Source organism: Syngnathus acus, chromosome 5 (genome assembly GCF_901709675.1).
Source record: "Syngnathus acus chromosome 5, fSynAcu1.2, whole genome shotgun sequence".
Classification (NCBI taxonomy): Eukaryota; Metazoa; Chordata; class Actinopteri; order Syngnathiformes; family Syngnathidae; genus Syngnathus; species Syngnathus acus.
In genome coordinates this window covers 13,647,704-13,668,832 of record NC_051091.1, presented here as the reverse complement: position 1 = coordinate 13,668,832, position 21,129 = coordinate 13,647,704, and the positions used below count along the sequence as shown (strand labels likewise).

At 48.3% G+C, this 21,129-nt stretch overlaps 1 protein-coding gene and 1 long non-coding RNA gene across 2 annotated transcripts; one reads left to right on the top strand and one right to left on the bottom strand.

Annotated features, from left to right (window-relative positions):
• The first annotated feature begins 426 nt into the window (after window positions 1–426).
• Window positions 427–12,838, top strand: LOC119123498. The gene is made up of 3 exons (XR_005098089.1): window positions 427–540; window positions 11,656–11,658; window positions 12,827–12,838. It is a non-coding gene; the product is annotated as an uncharacterized LOC119123498 (long non-coding RNA).
• aldh4a1 (aldehyde dehydrogenase 4 family, member A1) lies at window positions 3,414–8,428 on the bottom strand. Its single transcript, XM_037252547.1, has 15 exons — window positions 8,340–8,428; window positions 7,134–7,233; window positions 6,957–7,049; window positions 6,829–6,876; window positions 6,579–6,734; window positions 6,362–6,511; window positions 6,214–6,288; window positions 5,881–6,068; window positions 5,652–5,725; window positions 5,382–5,578; window positions 5,024–5,071; window positions 4,799–4,951; window positions 4,528–4,649; window positions 4,327–4,445; window positions 3,414–3,875 (listed from the first exon to the last, which is right to left on the bottom strand). The coding sequence occupies exons 1-15, from the start codon at window positions 8,387–8,389 to the stop codon at window positions 3,763–3,765; spliced, it is 1,686 nt and encodes a 561-aa protein (XP_037108442.1). The 5' UTR covers window positions 8,390–8,428; the 3' UTR covers window positions 3,414–3,762.
• Window positions 12,839–21,129: the final 8,291 nt, after the last annotated feature.

Here is a 21,129-nt window from a genome sequence, read left to right as displayed (position 1 = left end):
ATCAAGCGGAGATGGGGACTCGAGTCACTGTGACTTGGACTCGAGTCGACTCGAGTCGCTGTTTTGATGACTTGTGACTTGACTTGACAAAAAATTAAAAAACTTGAGACTCGACTTGGAAGTTAAAGACTCGGGACTTGACTTGAGACACGATGACTTGAATGACTTCAGTGTTATTTAGTTTATGTTTTCAGTTTGAATATAAAATTAATAATACATTTAAAAAAATAATATCGATAACACGGTAGGAGCGCAGGCTGAGAATGGCGTTGTCATGATTGGATCACTACCCTGTCAATCAATCAGTCGTGCCCGCTCTACCTACCGAACGTGTTTATTGGAGAATCACGCCCCTTTATATCAGACGTGCGCAAACATGTCATCCTGAGCGGTACCGCGAGTCATCACCTTCTGCTATCGCAATTACTTTTATGACGGCAAAAGACGGACACCACAGTGCGAGATATGCAACAAAAACATTTCGGACAGCCAGACGACAACTTCAAACTTTGTCCGTCATTTGAAGAGCCATTCTGCCAAGTAAGTGCTTTTCATTTATCTAAATAGGTGTGTATATATAGCTTTAATGCAATGAATATGATGATGAAACTGAATTAAGTAAATATGATTTAATATGGAGCAAGTTAATAAATAAAAACTACAGTTAACTTGACTTGGACTTGACCAGGCACGTGCACTCATAGGAGGCAGGTGAGGCAGTGCCTCACCTTGCCACCAGGGGCGGTAAAGGGCTCAACATGGTTTCCTCAGCTGTCACCATAAGTTGTTAAAAAATGAATAATATAATAAAACATAATATAATATCTGTCCTGTGGTCTATGGTTTTAATGCAATTTTGGTGTTTTTCCCTATACATATGGATCATTTTCATAGTCAAAATAGCTGTATTTCTTGTTCAAATAACAACGGGAGACGAGAATCATGGAGGCTGAGGCAGTGACAGGTAGTCCCTCTCAGGGCGTGCGTGTGAGTGCGCGCACCACTCACACACTGTACTGAGCGCATGCAAACGGCGCGTGCTTGCAGTCAGCTCAGTAACCTAGTGGTAGAGTGTCCGCCCTGAGACTGGAAGGTTGTGGGTTCGAACCCCGGCCGGGTCATACCAAAGACTATAAAGATGGGACCCATTGCCTCCCTGCTTGGCACTCAGCATTAAGGGTTGGAATTGGGGGGTTAGATCACCAACTGATTCCCGAGCGCGGCACCGCTGCTGCTCACTGCTCCCCTCTCCCCCAGGGGATGGATTAAAATCACACGGGGATGGGTTAAATGCAGAGGACAAATTTCACCACACCCAGGTGTGTGTGTGACGATCATTGGGACTTTAACTTTAACTTTAAAATACGGGCCTTGAGGCAGCCAGTACTTTTGCCTCAAAGATAGTGAGCCTGCGGCTAATAGTTCACGACACGAGTAAATGCGAGAGTAAATTAAGAAGAAAAAAAAGAAAAGAAAAACAACCAACCACATTCGGTGCTAACGCGTTGCTATTTGGCTTTATTTTCCCTGAAAATGGAGGATATAATCTCGAAGATAAGAAATTATTCAAAACTTGACTTTCAGTCAAAGCAAGAAATCATAAGTAAGGGAAGACCAACGCCAGATTTGCGAGGATTAATTCAAACTACGGGCCTCCCGGGACGGACTACAACACGTTCGTTTCAAAAGGATTGGTACTCTAAAAAAGACTGGCTTTGTGGTCGTGCTGCAAAAAATCGACTTTATTGCTTTCCCTGTCATCGAGATTTTCGTCCAGAAGGACAGGAGAATGGACTTCATTTACAAGTAAAGGTAAGAATACTGCAGTGGTGTGTTTAAATGTACAGTGGTGTGTTTAAAATGTTATTAAATTTGAGGTAAATTTTGGATACTATGCGTCTCTGTTTGTCACCTTAAATGGTGACCTAGCTGCAGTGAGGAGACCATAAGCTATTTTTGCGGTACAGAGAAGCTCTAGTTTCAGTAATGTGTAGGTACTTAGAATATGGAAGGGCCATTCGTCCGTGACCAGGAAGACCTTTGTCCATGCCCTTTTAAGGGCATCGGAAGTAACCAGTAGAGTTAGACTCGGACCGCAGCTGTTGTCTTACGAGGTACAAATGATGGGGGAGAACAGATAGGGGGGCGCGAAGGGCAAGAACAAGAGGCGCGAGGGTGTTTTGGGGCAAACATCTTTGCTGTCAAGAGCTGAAACATCTTTGCTCTTGGGGCCACTCAAACTTTTGGAGAGACATCACTCTGACATCGGTTGAATAAAATCTTTTCCCAATCAGCCGTGTGTCACTGGAGTGCTTCGCTGGGACAGCCATTGTCCACCGAGTGTTTTTTTTTGGAGACCAGCGAAACAACAAAGACCATTCACCACAAATTTAATCAAGAATGGGATAACAACCATGTATGCATGTAAATCTGACTTGTGAGTCAGTGCCTTAGCGTCATACAGTACGTTTGTAAATCTGACTCTGAGTCAGTGCCTCACCAACCCCAACCCTCACCGCACGTCACTGGACTTGACCTATTTAAGGACTTGACTTGGACTTGACCTATTTAAGGACTTGACTTGAATTGACTTGCCCAAGACAAAAATGACTTGGGACTTACTTGAGACTTGAAGGTTAAGACTTGAGACTTACTTGAGACTTGCACCTGTGTGACTTGGTCCCATCTCTGCCATCAACTATGAAATAGTAAACTCTAAACCAGCTGTAAGTTGTATAAACATATTAGGGTGACCAGACGTCCTCTTTTTCCCAGACATGTCCTACTTTTGAGCCCTAAAAAATCGTCCGGGATTGTGTTGGACTGCCTCAAACATAATGCATGTACAGTATACATTGTCAATAGAATTGCCACTCCGTTCCATTTCCAGGTTTTTCTGTATCGTTCGCAAATAAGTCACGCCCTTTTTAGACTTCTCCGAGTGCTTACAAGCAATGCCGAAACGAAAATGCACGTTCACGGAGGAGTTGAATAAAAACATTCCCGTCCTTTCGCCAGGGTCGTGATCCTTATGAAGCTGAATGCTTGACATGCAAGGCAGGCACTTGCGTGTCTGTGGCAAATAAAGGTGCCAACGCACCCCGCAAGAGCGCTTTTTTCTTCTTCTTCAAATGCACCGATGGCCGTATTTCTTTTGTCTTTTTATACTTAGTGTACCACTATAAAACTAAAAAATGTCAGTGTACACATATGTTTTCGTTAGCGTAAATGTGTTTTTGTCATTGTATATATGTTGTTTTGTTATTCGAGCCAATAAATGCAATTGCTATACTGACACCATGCCCCCCCCCCCTCTCAAAAAAGGTGTTCTCTTTTTCAGAAACCAAAATCTGGTCACCCTAGTTTGTGTGCTCTTTATAAATGAAGCGAATAAAAAGCAGGAATAGCTGCCATGATCTGTCACATGATTTTTATTTGGAATAATTAGTGTTAACTGAACGTTTTCCAAACGTCACAAAACATGTCAGATCTTCAACACTTAAAATTCCCTAATTACATGTATTCATGGTATCAGTTGATTCTTGTCATTATTTCCGTGTGTACGCGTACACACACGCACAAACACACATAAATCTCAGGAAGAGTGTGAATATATACATGCACACAATCTTCCTAAGATTTATATATACTATATACTCTTTCTGAAACACGTCACATTGACGTTGACATTGGCTGCAGGTCAGCGCAAAGTGGGCGGGGCCAGTCTTGACGGCTTCCTGCGACTTGACGGCGGTGCTCCCCTCAGGCCATATAAGGGTACTTCCACTGTGTGAGCGGGATGTGCGTTTCCTTTACCACCTGCGGGGAAGTCCAGCGGAGGACATAGTGAGGGCCGCCCGGTTTGTCGTTTGTGCCTGGCAAAGGCAAAAAAACAAAGATGGCGTTAAGACTGGCAAAAAAACAAAAATGGCATCGAGACTTGCTACAGCACAAACACGTTAGCGTGGGTGTTTTGGCGTGTACAGTGGTGCCTTGGGGTCAGAGTTGACTTTGTTCCACGACCATGCCTGTAACTCAACACTCGTATCTCAAATCACCCTATTCAAATAGACCTGTCTGGAAAGTGTACTCTTAGGAGAGAGTAAATTCACACTTGATGAAAGCATCCAGAAAAGTCATCATGAATGCTTTTTGAACGCTCACGTTTCCTCCACAAAAAGAGCAGCAAAGGGGGAACCTGCATCCACACCATTTAGGGTGCACTTCAAGTGGGAGGCTCACGAAAAAGCCGGTCTCTTTTGGGGACCTATTTTCTTGTGAAACGTGGCCGTGTCAAGGTGTCCCTGTATCGCTGCTGGTTCTGACCTGACGCTCTAGCGCCCCCAAACGGCTGCTGCGCCACAACGGAGCCCGTCGACTTGTCGTTGATGTAGAAATTGCCCGCGGCGTTCCTCAGGATTTTGGACGCCTCGTCTACCACGGCCCTGAAAAAGGTCACCAAACCGCCTGTCAAAAGGCAACAGGCCCCTGTCTTTGGCCCAACCCCCGGGGCAGGCGGGCTCTTACGTGTCCAGTGCAAAGACGGCGCCGGTGAGCGCGTAAGGAGACGTGCGGTCCACTAGGCTCAGAAACTGCTTGTAGTCGTCGTCCGGGTACACGTACACGGACAAAACCGGGCCAAAAAGCTCCTGCAAGACAAACACGACAAAGGAGGAGACGTTCACACTCACGGGTTTTCGAGGGTGGACATTGTAGAGCTCTTGTTTGAATCTGTTCTGTTCTGGCAGCCGCAGCACAAAGAACCTCAAACTTGTTAGATTTAAAGGCGGGGGGTGACCTGGGCCATGATTGGGTGTTGGGGGTCTTTGGAGGTGATGATGGTGGGCTCCACAAAGTAGCCCTTGGAGTCATTGCAGTTGCCCCCGGCAATGACCTCCAGTTCAGGGGAAGACTTGGCGTCATCCAAACACTTCTTGATACGGCTGAATGACTGCCAAGGAAGACGCAGGGGAGGACGTCAGCCCGCGAGCGTGTTGGCTTGCGCACACGCTAAAGGCCTCACCTTGTGGTCAATAACGGCGGAGAAAAAGGCGCCAAAGTCTTCCACTGGCTAAAAGACAAGAACAAGGCCCGGTTGGCTTTCATGATATCAGCGTCAGCTTGTGATGGTGATATTTTGTGAACGCTTTTCTGCGGACACCAGCGAGCGCGAGAAGGAAGTTGTGCCTTGTGTCCCGGACGTTCTGTAACACACCTCTACGACAAAAAGTCATTTATGGGCTTTCTTTTTAGCAGCTGTGCATGCAGGCTCTCTACGTCGACCGCCTTCAGACCACTTACTGGCCATACTTTGGCCCGCCCCGCCCGCAATGGAAGAACAAGAACCGCACTTTATAGGAAGGGCAAGAAGAGGAACTGACATCTCCCACGCGAATTTGCTTGAGAGCGTCGAGCAGCTGCCGCTTGATGTCGGGCCACAAGCTGGCGGGCACGTACATCCTGGAGCAGGCCGAACACTTCTGGCCACCATACTCAAAGGCTGAGCGCACTGTGCCGTTCACCACGCTGCGCACGTCCGCAGAATTGTGCACAAAGTGGAAGTTCTTTCCGCCGCACTCTGACAAGAGAGGGGGGGGGGGGCAACTGAGAGCGAGAAGAGTGCCGTTGCGGCCGGCGGCGGCGGTCCTCACCTCCGGCCAGCCTGGGGAAGGTCCGGTACACGTCCAGGTTGTGGGCCACCTGCTTCCACAGGCTCTTGAAGGTCCTGCGGGAAAATGGCACAGTCGCACGGGATTTTGTTTACTGGGTCGAGATCAGTCGGACGGACGACGCAAAACGAGAAGAAACTTTCCACCCAAAAAGAAAAACATCGAGGGCGACTGGACCTGATTCCAAAGCAGGTTTGAAAGAAGCGCTTACGGGACACTGCCGGTGAAGTTGATTCCCGCCAGGTGCTCGGAGGACGTGATGGCGTCTCCAAAGACGGGACCGTCGGCCGGCAGAAACTGGATGACGTTGGGCGGGAGGCCGCACTTGCGCAGGATGCGGTAGACGGCGTAGCTGGCTGACATGGCTGTGTCGCTGGGCTTCCACAAGACCACGTTGCCCTGGACGCCATGCACACAGATGCACGCTGTTGAAGAACTCCTCCCAGTTCTCCACCAGGATTCAAATCTCATTGTCTCAGTCCACCGCGGCGCCATTTGAAGCTTTTGCGAGGCGTGCCGGAAAACCTTTCGCTGTCTCGCTCACCATCACGGCCGGCGTTGCCGCCAAATTCCCGCCGATGGCAGTGAAGTTGAAAGGCGCCACGGCGGCCACAAAGCCCTGATGGGAAAAAAAAAAGGAGTTGTTGTGACTGTCCCACCTGAAAGGGGGAGGAAAGGCGCCTGCTCCGTACCTCGAGACCGCGGTAGACGGCGGTGTTGGTGCTGCCCTCGGCATTCAGCGGCTGCACTGCCTCCAGCTCCATGGCGTGTTTGGCGTTGAAGCGCAAGAAGTCAATGAGTTCGGCGGCCGCGTCAATCTCCGCCTGGATCACTGTTTTGCCCTGGGAGCCCGGAGAGCCAGTCCTTTGCTTCAGAGTGGCCGCGGCTCAAGCCGAGGCAGGCCGTTACCTGTCCGATCATGGTCTTGGCCAGCACTTCACTTCGTTTGGCTCCGCTGATGACATCGGCTGCCTTGAAGAGGACTGCTGCTCGGTCCTGGACAGGTTTCAGGTCCCACTCGCGGCGTGCTGCCATCGACGCCGCGATGGCTTTGTGGATAAGGTCCTGCACGGGCACGCATGCTCCAATTCATGTCAAAGTTTCTCAAAGCTCAAACTTGGTCATTTGCCGATTGAAAACCAGCAGCGCCGATTGTCACCTTGTCGGCGTAGCAGAACTTTGAGACTCTGTGTGCGTGATTGAAGGGCTTGAAAAGAGAAGAGCAAAGACGTGAGGCTCCGGGAAGCCATTCAGCCGGTGACACACGACAAGGTGGCGCGGACTCACACACAGTTGGTATCGGACGTCAGCGGTCCAAACGGGTTCATCCCCTACCACGCAAGGAATCTCCTCTGTGGTGGACTTAAGCCGCTCCAGCGCCTGAGTGTGTGTTCATGTTGACAGAGAAAAGGAGAGCCATCGCATTGGCCTGGTGCAGAGGCGAGCGCAAACCACCGAGCAGACCTGCAGAAGCTGCCGTCTTTCAGGACTCCCTCGTTTGAAGTCCAGCACCGGCTCATTCCTCACTGACACGCCGCCGGCGCAGCGGGCCGACCCTTTCAAACTAAAAGCACAACACACGCTCAGCTTTCCCTCGCATTGCAGCTTGAGCGCCATTTTTCTGCCAGCGGGCGCCACAATTGGACCCCCGGTGCCACTGCCACCTTGTCATGAAACTTCCAAGTTTGCCAGGACCAAGCCGCGGCGCGGCGCCCGTTGTGCCCCCTCGGAGCACCCCGTCGTTGGCGGTTTGGTTTACTTTACAATCGGCACTTGTTTTTGTCACATGAACACGCAGCCCAAAACACAAGGAAACCGATCAGAGCCGCTCATTAAGTGCCAAAGGAGGCGACCAATTAAGTTCATGACATGACTGTTAATAGAATTTCTTTCCCTCATTGCTGGCGGCGCCTTCATTTGTTCCTTTTGTACTTGTCGTATGAGCTCAAAGGGGGAACAAACAAAGCCAAATCGAATCCAGCCAGTACAAGCACAGTTTTTTATTCAGACATTTGACCCTGGGGAAAAAGTGCATGTTTGTGCGGGCGCCATGTAAAGTTTAACTTATTAACTCCTACGTCAAACGCAGCTGAAGGTCGCCAAAGGGCAATTTGCTTTTGCGCAATTCTGAGGGCAATGGAAACCCACTGACTGTTTGCTTCTTGTGATTTGGATTAAAGACGCAGAAAGTGGAGAAATTCCTGACGCTAAGCATAGTCGCTACTTTGTGCTGACCTTCCTCTCCCGCACCTTTGCCTGTGTGAGTGAAATGTGGAACATGAACAAAGAGTCCGCGTGTTTGGGCAGCTGGTGCACACGCTGAGACTCAACGCACACTCACACGCACGTCATCGGGCTCATTATCTTAGCCACTAAGCACTGCTGGCAAAATACTCATTCACACGCCTGCTTGTGCCGACAAGCAGGCAAGTAGACGGACCGAGAATAGAAACGAGCGAGTGCTCTGAGCAAAGACTGCGAGGATAACTTAACCACGTTGGCTGCCATGTTAGTATGACGTCACAATGTGGGCAGGGCTTATCTCCCCTCTCATGAGCCCTTGTAAGCATGAGCATTAGCTGGATGACTTCTTTCCGAGGTCACGGTATTTGGTCTGGCCGTAACTTGTGCTGTTTCTTGCGTGTCTGTGCTGAGGACGAGCGAACTCACCCGCGCCACGACGTCCGCCTCGTCGCCGCCACTGTCGTCCCCCTCAGCATGGTTCCACCCGCAGCACGAGCACAAGTGACGATGCAGAATAGTGTTGGCAAGTGAGTGAACGGTTCGTTCAAAATGAACGGATCTTTTCAGTGAACGAGAGTGAACGAATCACTTCCTAAAGTGATTCGTTCTTTTTAATTTTTTTATTTGTTTATTTATTTTTTATTTAACGTTTTAACAGGTAAGCCAATTGAGAACACTTTTTCATTTACAATGGCGACCTGGAGGCAAGGTGTGTGAAGTGTTTTGCCCAAGGACACAACGACATGTGACTGTGACAGAGCTGGGATCGAACTGCCAACCCTCCGGTTACTAAACGACCCACTCTACTGCCTGAGCCACAGCCGCCATATAACTTCAACCAGTAGGTGTCGGTAATGCCCATTGAAGCTGGTGCCACCTCGCCGTAAAACAAAACGAAGAAGAAAATGACGTACCGTTTTTGACCATGTATAATGCGCAAAATGTAACTAATTTATTGTCCTAAAATCTGGGGTGCGCATTATACATGGGTACAATTTTTTATTTTTATTATTTTTTTTTTTTGAAGAAAATCATGGTACAACAATTTTTGAAGAAAATCTTGTCACGGATGGAGTGTGGAAAGGAGCGGGGCGACCAAGTGCAGCTTGGACCAGGGTTTATTGGAGGAACTCAAAACACAGACTTGGTAAACTAATTGGGATAAATAACTGGAACATCACTCAAATATTGGTGATCCCGTTGAGAGTCTCACATATTTCTTCACTATCGAGTTTGCGACTGCATGCGCAGTGATACTGACCGGCAGAATAACATCCGGTTGTTCCCAAAGATGATCTTTTTTCTGAAATAATTTTACGTTTACGGACTTAAGTAACCCGGCCGGGTCATACCAAAGACTATAAAAGTGGGACCCATTGCCTCCCTGCTTGGCACTCAGCATTAAGGGTTGGAATTGGGGGGTTAGATCACCAAATGATTCCCGAGCGCGGCGCCGCTGCTGCTCACTGCTCCCCTCTCCCCCAAGGGATGGATCAAAATCACACGGGGATGGGTCAAATGCAGAGGACAAATTTCACCACACCCAGATGCGTGTGTGACGATCATTGGGACTTAAAAAAATAAATAAAAGTCAAAATTTGGGTGCGTATTATACATGAGTACAGGCTTTTTTCCAGCATCGACATGCCATTTTTAGGGTGCGTATTATACATGGGGGCGCATTATACATGGAAAAAAACGGTAACTTCCCGTTCACGAACGAGTCATGAATTGCATTTCCCGTTCACCAACGAACGAATCTGTGAGTGAACGAATCACTCACTGAGTGATTTGCATTTCCAGTTCACCGTGAGAACGGAACAGTTAGGGAACGAATCCTGGCTTTCCCATTCGCTAACGAGTCAATGAGTGAACTGCCTTCCTGTGCATCGACGGATCAGTCAGTGAATATGTTGCGTCTCCTGGCGTGGACTATGTAAGCCAGAATGTAGATTTACGATTTACTTATAGTAGGTTTTAAATAACGTGTATGCATATACCGTAATTTTCCATGTATAATACGCCCCCATGTATAATACGCACCCTAAAAATGGCATGTCGATGCTGGAAAAAAGCCTGTACCCATGTATAATACGCACCCACATTTTGACTCTTACTTAAGTCCGTAAACGTAAAATTATTTCAGAAAAAAGATCATCTTTGGGAACAACCGGATGTTATTCTGCCGGTCAGTATCACTGCGCATGCGCTAGGAAACTCGATAGTGGAGCAATGTTTCGGATTTGTGTAGGGTACATTGTGACAGCAAACGAGCAGGTGATCGAGCAAGCGTCTGATACGAGAGCATTGTGTTCGTATGGAGCGTGTTTGAAGTGAACAGCAGAGAGGAAAGGAACAAGGCAAAGTGTTGTGAAATAAAATATTACCTGTAATACGCATTTAGGTAGAGAACTGAACTCTCGCTCTTTATATAGCTGACGTGTCTTGCGCATCCGTTCTGCGCATCTGTAATGGCGGCCTCCGTATGATATCTGGTTTGCGATGGAGATTAAAAAACAAAATATTTGACAATAACACACCATCAAGGATTGGACCATCGCATCAAACGATGTGTCGTCAATTATGAATTTTACTGACTAAGTGTGTTGGGCAGGATGGCTGAATGCGATGCGCGATTGACGTGTCTTGCGCATCCGTTCTGCGCATACTGTCATGGCGGCCTCCGTATGATATCCGGTTTGCGATGGAGATTAAAAACCAAACAATATTTGACAATAACACACCATCAAGGATTGGACCATCGCATCAAACGATGTCGTCAATTTTGAATTTTACTGACTAAGTGTGTTGGGCAGGATGGCTGAATGCGATGCGCGATTGACGTGTCTTGCGCATCCGTTCTGCGCATACTGTCATGGCGGCCTCCGTATGATATCCGCTCTGCGATGGAGATTAAAAAACAAACAATATTTGACAATAACACACCATCAAGGATTGCACCATCGCATCAAACGATGTGTCGTCAATTATGAATTTTACTGACTAAGTGTGTTGGGCAGGATGGCTGAATGCGATGCGCGATTGACAACAAACAAGAAGAAAGGTGATTTCAAGTTTTATTTCGAGGGAGATTTTCTTCAAAAATTGTTGTACCCATGTATAATGCGCACCCCAGATTTTAGGACAATAAATTAGTTAAATTTTGCGCATTATACATGGAAAATCACGGTATATGCCTAAATGTTGTTATTCAATATATCGACTGCAGTTTCACATTAGATTGCTGGTTTGAGATGTACTTTTATTATTATTATTATTATTATTTTAATAAACATTTATGTTATAACTTGTCTGGTGTTTTATTCCTTGTTTTTATATTCGCCAATCAAAACAAAAATACGACATTTGGTTAACTGCTTTATATGACAATATGTATGTGTTTTACGTTGTTATATGAGTTGGTGTCCCCAAAATTAACATATGTCGGCATAACGTTTTTTATTCCAACCTTTTATTCAAACACAAACACGTTCGATATAATAACACCATCAACGACAATCCAACAAATACAAAATTAAAACATCAATGTCGGCATAAAGTGTGTAGGTTGGCAATGGCATAGCGGCAATGCTGTCTGTCACTCACTCGTGAATCTTCGCGAACGACCAATCAGCAGCGCCAGCGAGCGTTAGATGGAGGAGGGACTTTACGAGTCAGTGACGTAATTTCCCGTTCACGAACGAGTCAGTGACGCAACTTCCCGTTCACGACCGGGTGAGAGACTGTTGCCAACGAATCAGTGTGTAAGTGTTGTATTATAGAAAGAAATGTGTTAATTACCCGAGCCAATTATTAGCATATATAATAATTTGGGCGGGGGGTGGGGGTGGGGGGTAGTTGTATTGTTTGATGTGTATGGGTTATTTCCACTGGATGTTATTTAAAAAAAAAAAAAGCCGTATCATTGTGTGTGTGTGGGTGTGTGGGGGGATTCATTGAACGATTCGTTTGAACGAATCTTTTGAGTGAACTGATTTCAAAGATTCTGTTCACCTAAAAGAACTGGAATGCACATCACGAATGCAGAAGCATTAGCAAGAACACGCTTCTGCTGTCCTGTACCGCCCCCGGTCAGCTGATAGGAGACGCCTCGACCCACGGCTGTTTTCAGGACATACAAAGTTGGCACGCACGCCCACGTCGATGACCGCATGGTGTCGCTGTTGTTTTGCACTGTTTTGTTCCACTTTTACTATTTGCAGAGGTTTAAAAAAGGCATCGATACTACTTGCACTTTTTGTCACGGATCTCTCGAAGACGCGTTCCACACGTTTTGGGATTGCCCACATTCCGTTCATTTTTGGAAAGACGTATCTATCATCATTTTTGTTCTTGTAGCTTGTGTAATGTAGAGTCATGCAAGGTGGCTAAGCTAAGTTCTGCTAGGAAGCTTAAAGAAATTTCCAAACAAATAGAGTCCCTCTACTTATTGTTAATGCATCGACTCAATGTTTGACCAAACCAATAGATTTCCCTCCCAACACTTTACGTTGCTGCTACCTTTTGTTACAACTGGACTTTAGAATGATAAAATCTATAACACAATATCCAAGGAGACTATAAACACACCTGGGGGGGTATTCCAGAAAGCGGGTTATGTGAAAACTCAGTAAGTTAGGTAAGTAAGGGAAACTCTGAGTTATCTGTTGCATGTTGTTTGAGACCCCTCCGTGAGTCGTCACCTTATCGTGGTGGAGGGGTTTGCGTGCCCCTATGATCCTAGGAGCCATGTTGTCTGGGGCTTCATGCCCCTGGTAGGGTCACCCGTGGCAAACGGGTCCTAGATGAGGAGCCAGACAAAGCACGGCTCAAAAAGCCCCTTATGATGAAAAAGATATATGGACACAGATTTCCCTCGCCCGGACGCGGGTCACCGGGGCCCCCCTCTGGAGCCAGGCCTGGAGGCCTTCGCCCATGGGGCCCGGCCGGGCACAGCCCGAAAAGGAAATGTGGGTCCCCCTTCCCATGGGCTCACCACCTGTGGGAGGGGCCAAAGGAGTCGGGTGCAGTGCAAGCTGGGCGGCGGCCAAAGGCAGGGACCTTGGCGGTCTGATCCCCGGCTGCAGAAGCTGGCTCTTGGGACATGGAATGTCACCTCTCTGGCTGGAAAGGAGCCCGAGCTGGTGTGCGAGGCAGAAAAGTTCCGAATAGATATAGTCGGACTTGCCTCCACGCACAGTTTGGGTTCCGGTTCAAGCCCTCTCGAGAGGGGCTGGACTCTCTTCCACTCTGGAGTTGCCCACGGTGAGAGGCGTCGAGCAGGTGTGGGTATACTTATTGCCCCCCGGCTGGGCGCCTGCACATTGGGGTTCACCCCGGTGAACGAGAGGGTAGCCTCCCTCCGCCTTCGGGTGGGGGGACGGGTCCTGACTGTTGTTTGTGTCTATGCACCAAACGGCAGCTCAGAGTACCCACCCTTCTTGGAGTCCCTGGAGGAAGTGCTGGAGAGCGCTCCTTCTGGGGACTCCATCGTTCTACTGGGTGAATTCAATGCTCACGTGGGCAATGACAGTGAGACCTGGAAGGGCGTGATTGGGAGGAACGGCCCCCCCGATCTGAACCCGAGCGGTGTTCTATTATTGGACTTCTGTGCTCGACATGGATTTTCTATAATGAACACCATGTTCAAACATAAGGGTGTCCATGTTTGCACTTGGCACCAGGACACCCTAGGCCGCAGTTCGATGATCGACTTTGTAGTCGTGTCATCGGATTTGCGGCCGCATGTTTTGGACACTCGGGCGAAGAGAGGGGTGGAGCTGTCAACTGATCACCACCTGGTGGTGGGTTGGCTCCGATGGTGGGGGAAGATGCCGGTCCGACCTGACAGACCCAAACGCTCTGTGAGGGTCTGCTGGGAACGTCTGGCGGAATCCCCTGTCAGGAAGAGCTTCAACTCCCACCTCCGGCAGAGCTTCAACTCCCACCTCCGGCAGAGCTTTTCCCACGTCCTGGGGGAGGCGGGGGACATTGAGTCCGAGTGGACATTGAGTCCGAGTGGACCTTGTTCCGCGCCCCCATTGTTGAGGCGGCCGACCGGAGCTGTGGCCGTAAGGTCATTGGTGCCTGTCGCGGCGGCAATCCCCAAACCCGCTGGTGGACACCGGCGGTAAGGGATGCCGTCAAGCTGAAGAAGGAGTCCTATCGGGCCGTTTTGGCCTGCGGGACTCCGGAGGCAGCTGACAGGTACCGGATGGCCAAGCGGAACGCGGCTTCGGCGGTTGCTGAGGCAAAAACCCGGACGTGGGAGGAGTTTGGCGAGGCCATGGAGAATGACTTCCGGACGGCTTCGAGGAAATTCTGGTCCACCATCCGGTGTCTCAGGAGGGGGAAGCAGTGCAACGTCAACACTGTTTACAGTGGCGATGGCGTGCTGCTGACCTCGACTCGGGACGTCGTGTGTCGGTGGGGAGAATACTTCGAAGACCTCCTCAATTCCACCGACACGCCTTCCATTGTGGAAGCAGAGCCTGGGGACTCTGAGGCGGACTCTCCAATCTCTGGGGTCGAAGTCACTGAGGTAGTTAAAAAACTCCTCGGTGGCAAGGCCCCGGGGGTGGATGAGATCCGCCCGGATTTCATAAGGGCTCTGGATGTTGTGGGGCTGTCATGGCTGACACGTCTCTACAACATCGCATGGACATCGGGGACAGTGCCTCTGGATTTGCAAACTGGGGTGGTGGTTCCCCTCTTTAAGAAGGGGGACCGGAGGGTGTGTTCCAATTACAGGGGAATTACACTCCTCAGCCTCCCTGGTAAGGTCTATTCAGGGGTGCTGGAGAGGAGGGTCCGTCGGGAGGTCGAACCTCGGATTCAGGAGGAACAGTGTGGCTTTCGTCCTGGCCGTGGAACAGTGGACCAGCTCTTCACCCTCAGCAGGATCCTCGAGGGTGCATGGGAGTTCGCCCAACCAGTCCACATGTGTTTTGTGGACTTGGAGAAGGCATTCGACCGTGTCCCTCGGGAGGTTCTGTGGGGGGTGCTTCGGGAGTACGGGGTACCGAGCCAACTGATAAGGGCGGTTCGGTCCCTGTATCACCGATGCCAGAGTTTGGTCCGCATTTCCGGCAGTAAGTCGGATTCGTTCCCAGTGAGGGTTGGACTCCGCCAAGACTGCCCTTTGTCACCGATTCTGTTCATAATTTTTATGGACAGAATTTCTAGGCGCAGCCGAGGCGTTGAGGGTGTCCGGTTTGGGGACCTCAGCATCGCGTCTCTGCTTTTTGCAGACGACGTGGTGCTGTTGGCTTCTTCAGGCCGTGATCTCCAGCTCTCACTGGAGCGGTTCGCAGCCGAGTGTGAAGCGGTCGGGATGAGGGTCAGCACCTCCAAATCCGAGTCCATGGTCCTCGATCGGAAAAGGGTGGAATGCCCTCTCCGGATCAGGGATGAGATCCTGCCCCAAGTGGAGGAGTTTAAGTATCTTGGGGTCTTGTTCACGAGTGAGGGGAGGATGGAGCGCGAGATCGACAGGCGGATTGGTGCAGCGTCGGCAGTAATGCGGACTCTGTACCGGTCCATCGTGGTAAAGAGAGAGCTGAGCCAAAAGGCAAAGCTCTCAATTTACCGGTCGATTTACGCTCCTACCCACGAGCTATGGGTCGTGACCGAAAGAACGAGATCCCGGATACAAGCGGCCGAAATGAGTTTTCTCCGCAGGATGTCCGGGCTCTCCCTTAGAGATAGGGTGAGAAGTTCGGTCATCCGGGAGAGACTCGGAGTAGAGTCGCTGCTCCTCCACATTGAGAGGAGCCAGATGAGGTGGCTTGGGCATCTCATCAGGATGCCTCCTGGACGCCTCCCTGGGGAGGTGTTCCGGGCATGTCCCACCGGTAGGAGACCCCGGGGACGACCCAGGACGCGCTGGAGAGACTATGTCTCTCAGCTGGCCTGGGAACGCCTTGGGATGCGTGTGCGTGTGTGTGTGTATGTTGTCTCTGCCGTCTGTGCCAATGTGGCCACAAAGTTCTGGGTGCTGTATCCGTGTTCTGATTGAGCAGTTATGTTTATATAAAATAATAATACAAACCGGATTCGACTGAAGTTGGGAAATTGTGTAAAATGTAAATAAAAAAAAAATACAATGATTTGAAAATCCTTTTCAACCTATATTCAATTGAATACACTGCAAAGGGCGGTTCGGTCCCTTTATCACCGATGCCAGAGTTTGGTCCGCATTTTCGGCAGTAAGTCGGATTCGTTCCCAGTGAGGGTTGGACTCCGCCAAGGCTGCCCTTTGTCACCGATTCTGTTCATAATTTTTATGGACAGAATTTCTAGGCGCAGCCGAGGCGATGAGGGGGTCCGGTTTGGGGACCTCAGCATCGCGTCTCTGCTTTTTGCAGACGACGTGGTGCTGTTGAGGCCGTGATCTCCAGCTCTCACTGGAGCGGTTCGCAGCCGAGTGTGAAGCGGTCGGGATGAGGGTCAGCACCTCCAAATCCGAGTCCATGGTCCTCGGTCGGAAAAGGGTGGAATGCCCTCTCCGGATCGGGGAAGAGATCCTGCCCCAAGTGGAGGAGTTCAAGTATCTTGGGGTCTTGTTCACGAGTGAGGGGAGGATGGAGCGCGAGATCGACAAGCGGATCGGTGCAGCGTCGGCAGTAATGCGGACTCTGTACCGGTCCGTCGTGGTAAAGAGAGAGCTGAGCCAACAGGCAACGCTCTCAATTTACCGGTCGATTTACGCTCCTACCCTCACCTATGGTCACGAGCTATGAGTCGTGACCGAAAGAACGAGATCCCGGATACAAGCGGCCGAAATGAGTTTCCTCCGCAGGATGTCCGGGCTCTCGAGATAGGGTGAGAAGCTCGGTCATCCGGGAGAGACCCCGGGGACGACCCAGAACGCGCTGGAGAGACTATGTCTCTCAGCTGGCCTGGGAACGCCTTGGGATCCCCCGGAATGAGCTGGATGAAGTGGCTGGGGAGAGCCAAGTCTGAGAGTCCCTCCTAAAGCTGCTGCCCCCGCGACCCAACCCTGGATAAGCGGAAAAAGATGGATAGATGGATGGATACACGACAAAGACAACATATTTAATGCTCAAACTAATAAACTTTATTTTATTTTTCAAATAATAATTAACTTAGAATTTCATGGCTGCAACACGTGAAGCAGAATTGGGAAAGGGCATGTTTACCACTTCGTTACATCACCTTTCCTTTTAATAACACTCAATAAACGTTTTGGAAGAGAGGAGACTAATTCTCTTAGCTACTCATGTGGAATTCTTTCCCATTCTTGCTTGATGAACCACTTCAGTTGTTCAACAGTCTGGGGTCTTCCCTGTCCTATTTTGCGCTTCATAATGCGCCACACATTTTCAATGGGAGACAGGTCTGGACTACAAGCAGGCCAGGGGAGAACCTGGACTCTTTTACTTCAAAGCAATGCTGTTGTAACACCTGCAGAATGTGGCTTGGCATTATCTTGCTGAAATAAGCAGCGGCGTCCATGAAAAAGACGTCGCTTGGATGACAGCATATGTTGCTCCAAAATCTGTATGTACTTTTCAGCATTTATGTTGCCTACACAGAAATGTAAGTCACCCATGCCATGAGAACTAATGCACCCCCTACCATCACAGATTCTGGCTTTTGAACTTTGCGTTGATAACAGTCTGGATGGTCCGCTTCCTCTTTGGTCCGGAGGACATGTCGTCCAGTGTTTCCAAAAAGGATTTAAAAGTGGACTCATCAGGCCACAAAACACTTTTACATTGTGCATCAGTCCATTTTACATGAGCTCGGGCCCAGAGAACCCGACGGCGTTTCTGGATGTTGTTCATAAACGGCTTTTGCTTTGCATGGTAGAGTTTTAACCCGCACTTATTGATCACTTCACTGGTTCTTTTATATCAAACAAATTATTTTAGGTGCATTACCTGACATGTTTCGGCGGGTTCTTCCGCCTTCATCAGAGTGTCACTGATGTGGTTGTGACGCGTCTTTATCAGCTGATAGATGAAGGCGTGGCTCACCTGTCAGATTTGACAGGTGAGTCACGCCCTCTGCTGTCCGTTCACCTCTCCAGAATGCTGTTCCAGGTTGTAGAGAGCATGTAGGCTGTTGATGGTACTTGGGCCCCGCTTGCGGATCTCAATGGCCTCCCTGATCCAACGCTGATGTTTGTTTTCTTCAGTGCGGATGACTCTGGCCTTTTCCCAGTCCATGATGTGGTTTTCTCTTTTACAGTGGTCGGTAATGGCTGACTTGTAGTGTTCCTGTTCTGCTTGTAGTTGTATTGCTCTTGTTTGTCTTGTTGCTGTCTCCTTCTCACACTCCTTCTTGTGTTCTGTTTTTCTTGTGATGAAGTTCCTCCCTGTCTCCCCGATGTATGATTTATTGCATGATTTGCATGGAATCTCGTATAGAGAATTGCATTTATTTTCCGGGTTGACTCTGTCTTTTGGGTGGACCAGTATCTGATGGAGTGTTGTATGTGGTTTGATAGGTGTGTTTATGTTGTATTTTTTCATGGCTCTTTTGATGCGTTCCGTAATTCTTCTCACATACGGCAACGTCACCATTCCGCTGGGTTCTTGTTTCCGTGTTTCTTTCTTTCCCCCTGTGTTTTGTATTTTTTGTTTTTTACCTGTTCTGCACCTTTGGTTATTGCCCATTGTGGATACTGACATTTTTTGAGTGCGTGTTGTATGTATTTTTCTGCCTGTGTTATGTCCTCCGGATCCGTGATTATTGTTGTGCGTTTGTATAGTGTTCTGACTACTGACAGTTTATGTGTAGTGGGATGTTCTGATGTCCAGAGGAGGTATTGGTCGGTGTGTGTGGGTTTTCTGTGTACTTTTATTTTTATGTCTCCGTTGTCTGTGTGGTGTATGTTGATGTCTAGAAAGGCTATGGATCGATCTGTTTCTTCTTCATGAGTGAATTTGATGTTACCGGTGGTGTCTATGGTGTTGAGATGGTCTGTGAGGTGTTGTGTATGTCCTGTTTTTGTTTTTTCTAGAATGTCATCGACATAGCGTCTCCATAGCGTGGGTTTGTTCTAAATCCTCCATAAAAAAATTGCACATGATGGCAGAAAGAGGGTCTCCCATGGGGCATCACTCTTTTTGCCTGTAGATTGTGTTTCTGTATTGGACGTATGTGGAGGTGGCGATGAAATGGAGTAGTTGGGTGATGTCCTGTGCTGTTAGATTTGAGCGTTTCTTAAGTGTCCTGTCTGCTGATAGTCTGTCATGTACTATGTATATGGTGGACTGTGTGGGTGTTTTTGTGAAGAGTGAAAAGACGTCATGTGATATGAACATTTCGGACCCGCCGAAACATGTCAGGTAATGCACCTAAAATAATTTGTTTGATATAAAAGAACCAGTGAAGTGATCAGTAAGTGTGGGTTAAAGCTCTACCATGCAAAGCAAAAGCCGTTTATGAACAACATCCAGAAACGCCGCCGGGTTGTCTGGGCCCGAGCTCATGTAAAATGGACTGATGCACAATGTAAAAGTGTTTTGTGGCCTGATGAGTCCACTTTTCAAATCCTTTTTGGAAACACTGGACGACAACTGTTGCATCGATTCTTCGTAAGTGTCTGTGTCCAGAATTACTGTTGTTCTGCCTTTGGTCCGCTGGGAGGATTGTAATGTCTTTATTTTTTGTTAGTGTGATCATTGCGTTTGCTGCCCCATCGTAGACAGCATAGGGTCAGTCACATAGTATAACCTTTCAAAAGCACTCACAGAAATAATAAAACCACTACTAGGACTCACGGATCAACACTGCAAAAACTCGAAACAACTCGCCACAGAACTCACACACATAAAAGTACAGAAAGACGAAATGTTCATATCACACGACGTCATTTCACTCTTCACAAAAACACCCACACAGTCCACCATACACATAGTACATGACAGACTATCAGCAGACAGGACACTAAAGAAACGCACAAATCTAACAGCACAGGACATCACCCAACTACTCCATTTCATCGCCACCTCCACATACTTCCAATACAGAAACACAATCTACAGGCAAAAAGAGGGATTCCCCATGGGAGACCCTCTTTCTGCCATCATGTGCAATTTTTTTATGGAGGATTTAGAACAAAAGGCACTCTTAACAGCCCCGGACACATACAAACCCACGCTATGGAGACGCTACGTCGATGACATTCTAGAAAAAACAAAAACAGGACATACACAACACCTCACATCTCAACACCATAGACACCACCGGTAACATCAAATTCACTCATGAAGAAGAAACAGATCGATCCATAGCCTTTCTAGACATCAACATACACCACACAGACAACGGAGACATAAAAATAAAGTACCGTATTTTCCGCCCTAAAAGGCGCACCTAAAAACCTAAAATTTTCTCAAAAGCCGACAGTGCGCCTTATAGGCCAGTGCGCCTTATATATGGATCAACTGATGAATTTGTTGATCCATACTGGTTGTACACAGTGCTCTGCCAAAATGTTTCAGTACGTTTTAGTACGACTAATAAATTACAAGGTCGCATCGCTTCCCAGCATTACGGCAACTGTAGTCAGGGGGCGTCACCGAATAGCTGTTGTACCCGCGAGGCTATTTCCTGTCAAAATAGGCTGCTCTGTTAATGTTTCGAGTAAATCTACGGATCGATATGGAAGGGAAACATAGGTAAGTAGTACCAATGCGTTAGATCGAACTTTAGTCAGTTCCGATCATTTTATAGGAGATCGTTTGAGAAACGCGATTGTTTACACTTTGCTGAGGCTCATGGGAGATTGCGAGGTGAGGCTCGTGAGACTTTGCGGATGGCTAATGCTATTGCGATAGCTGCTATACGTACCAGGCTATTTCATGTCAAAATAGGCTGCTCTGTTAATGTTTCGAGTAAATATACGGATCGATATGGAAGGGAAACATAGGTAAGTAGTACCAATGCGTTGGATCGAACTTTAGTCAGTTCCGATCATTTTATAGGAGATCGTTTGAGAAACGCGATTGTTTACACTTTGCTGAGGCTCATGGGAGATTGCGAGGTGAGGCTCGTGAGACTTTGCGGATGGCTAATGCTATTGCGATAGCTGCTATACGTACCAGGCTATTTCATGTCAAAATAGGCTGCTCTGTTAATGTTTCGAGTAAATCTACGGATCGATATGGAAGGGAAACATAGGTAAGTAGTACCAACGCGTTAGATCGAACTTTAGTCAGTTCCGATCATTTTATAGGAGATC

Coding starts and splice junctions, on each gene's coding strand:
- aldh4a1 (XM_037252547.1), bottom strand. CDS start 8,389: ATGCTGAGGGGGACGACAGTGGCGGCGACGAGGCGGACGTCGTGGCGC. Junction 6,512..6,578: donor CCAAGACCATGATCGGACAG/GTAACGGCCTGC, acceptor CCGGGCTCCCAG/GGCAAAACAGTGATCCAGGC. Junction 6,069..6,213: donor CGGCAACGCCGGCCGTGATG/GTGAGCGAGACA, acceptor CATGGCGTCCAG/GGCAACGTGGTCTTGTGGAA.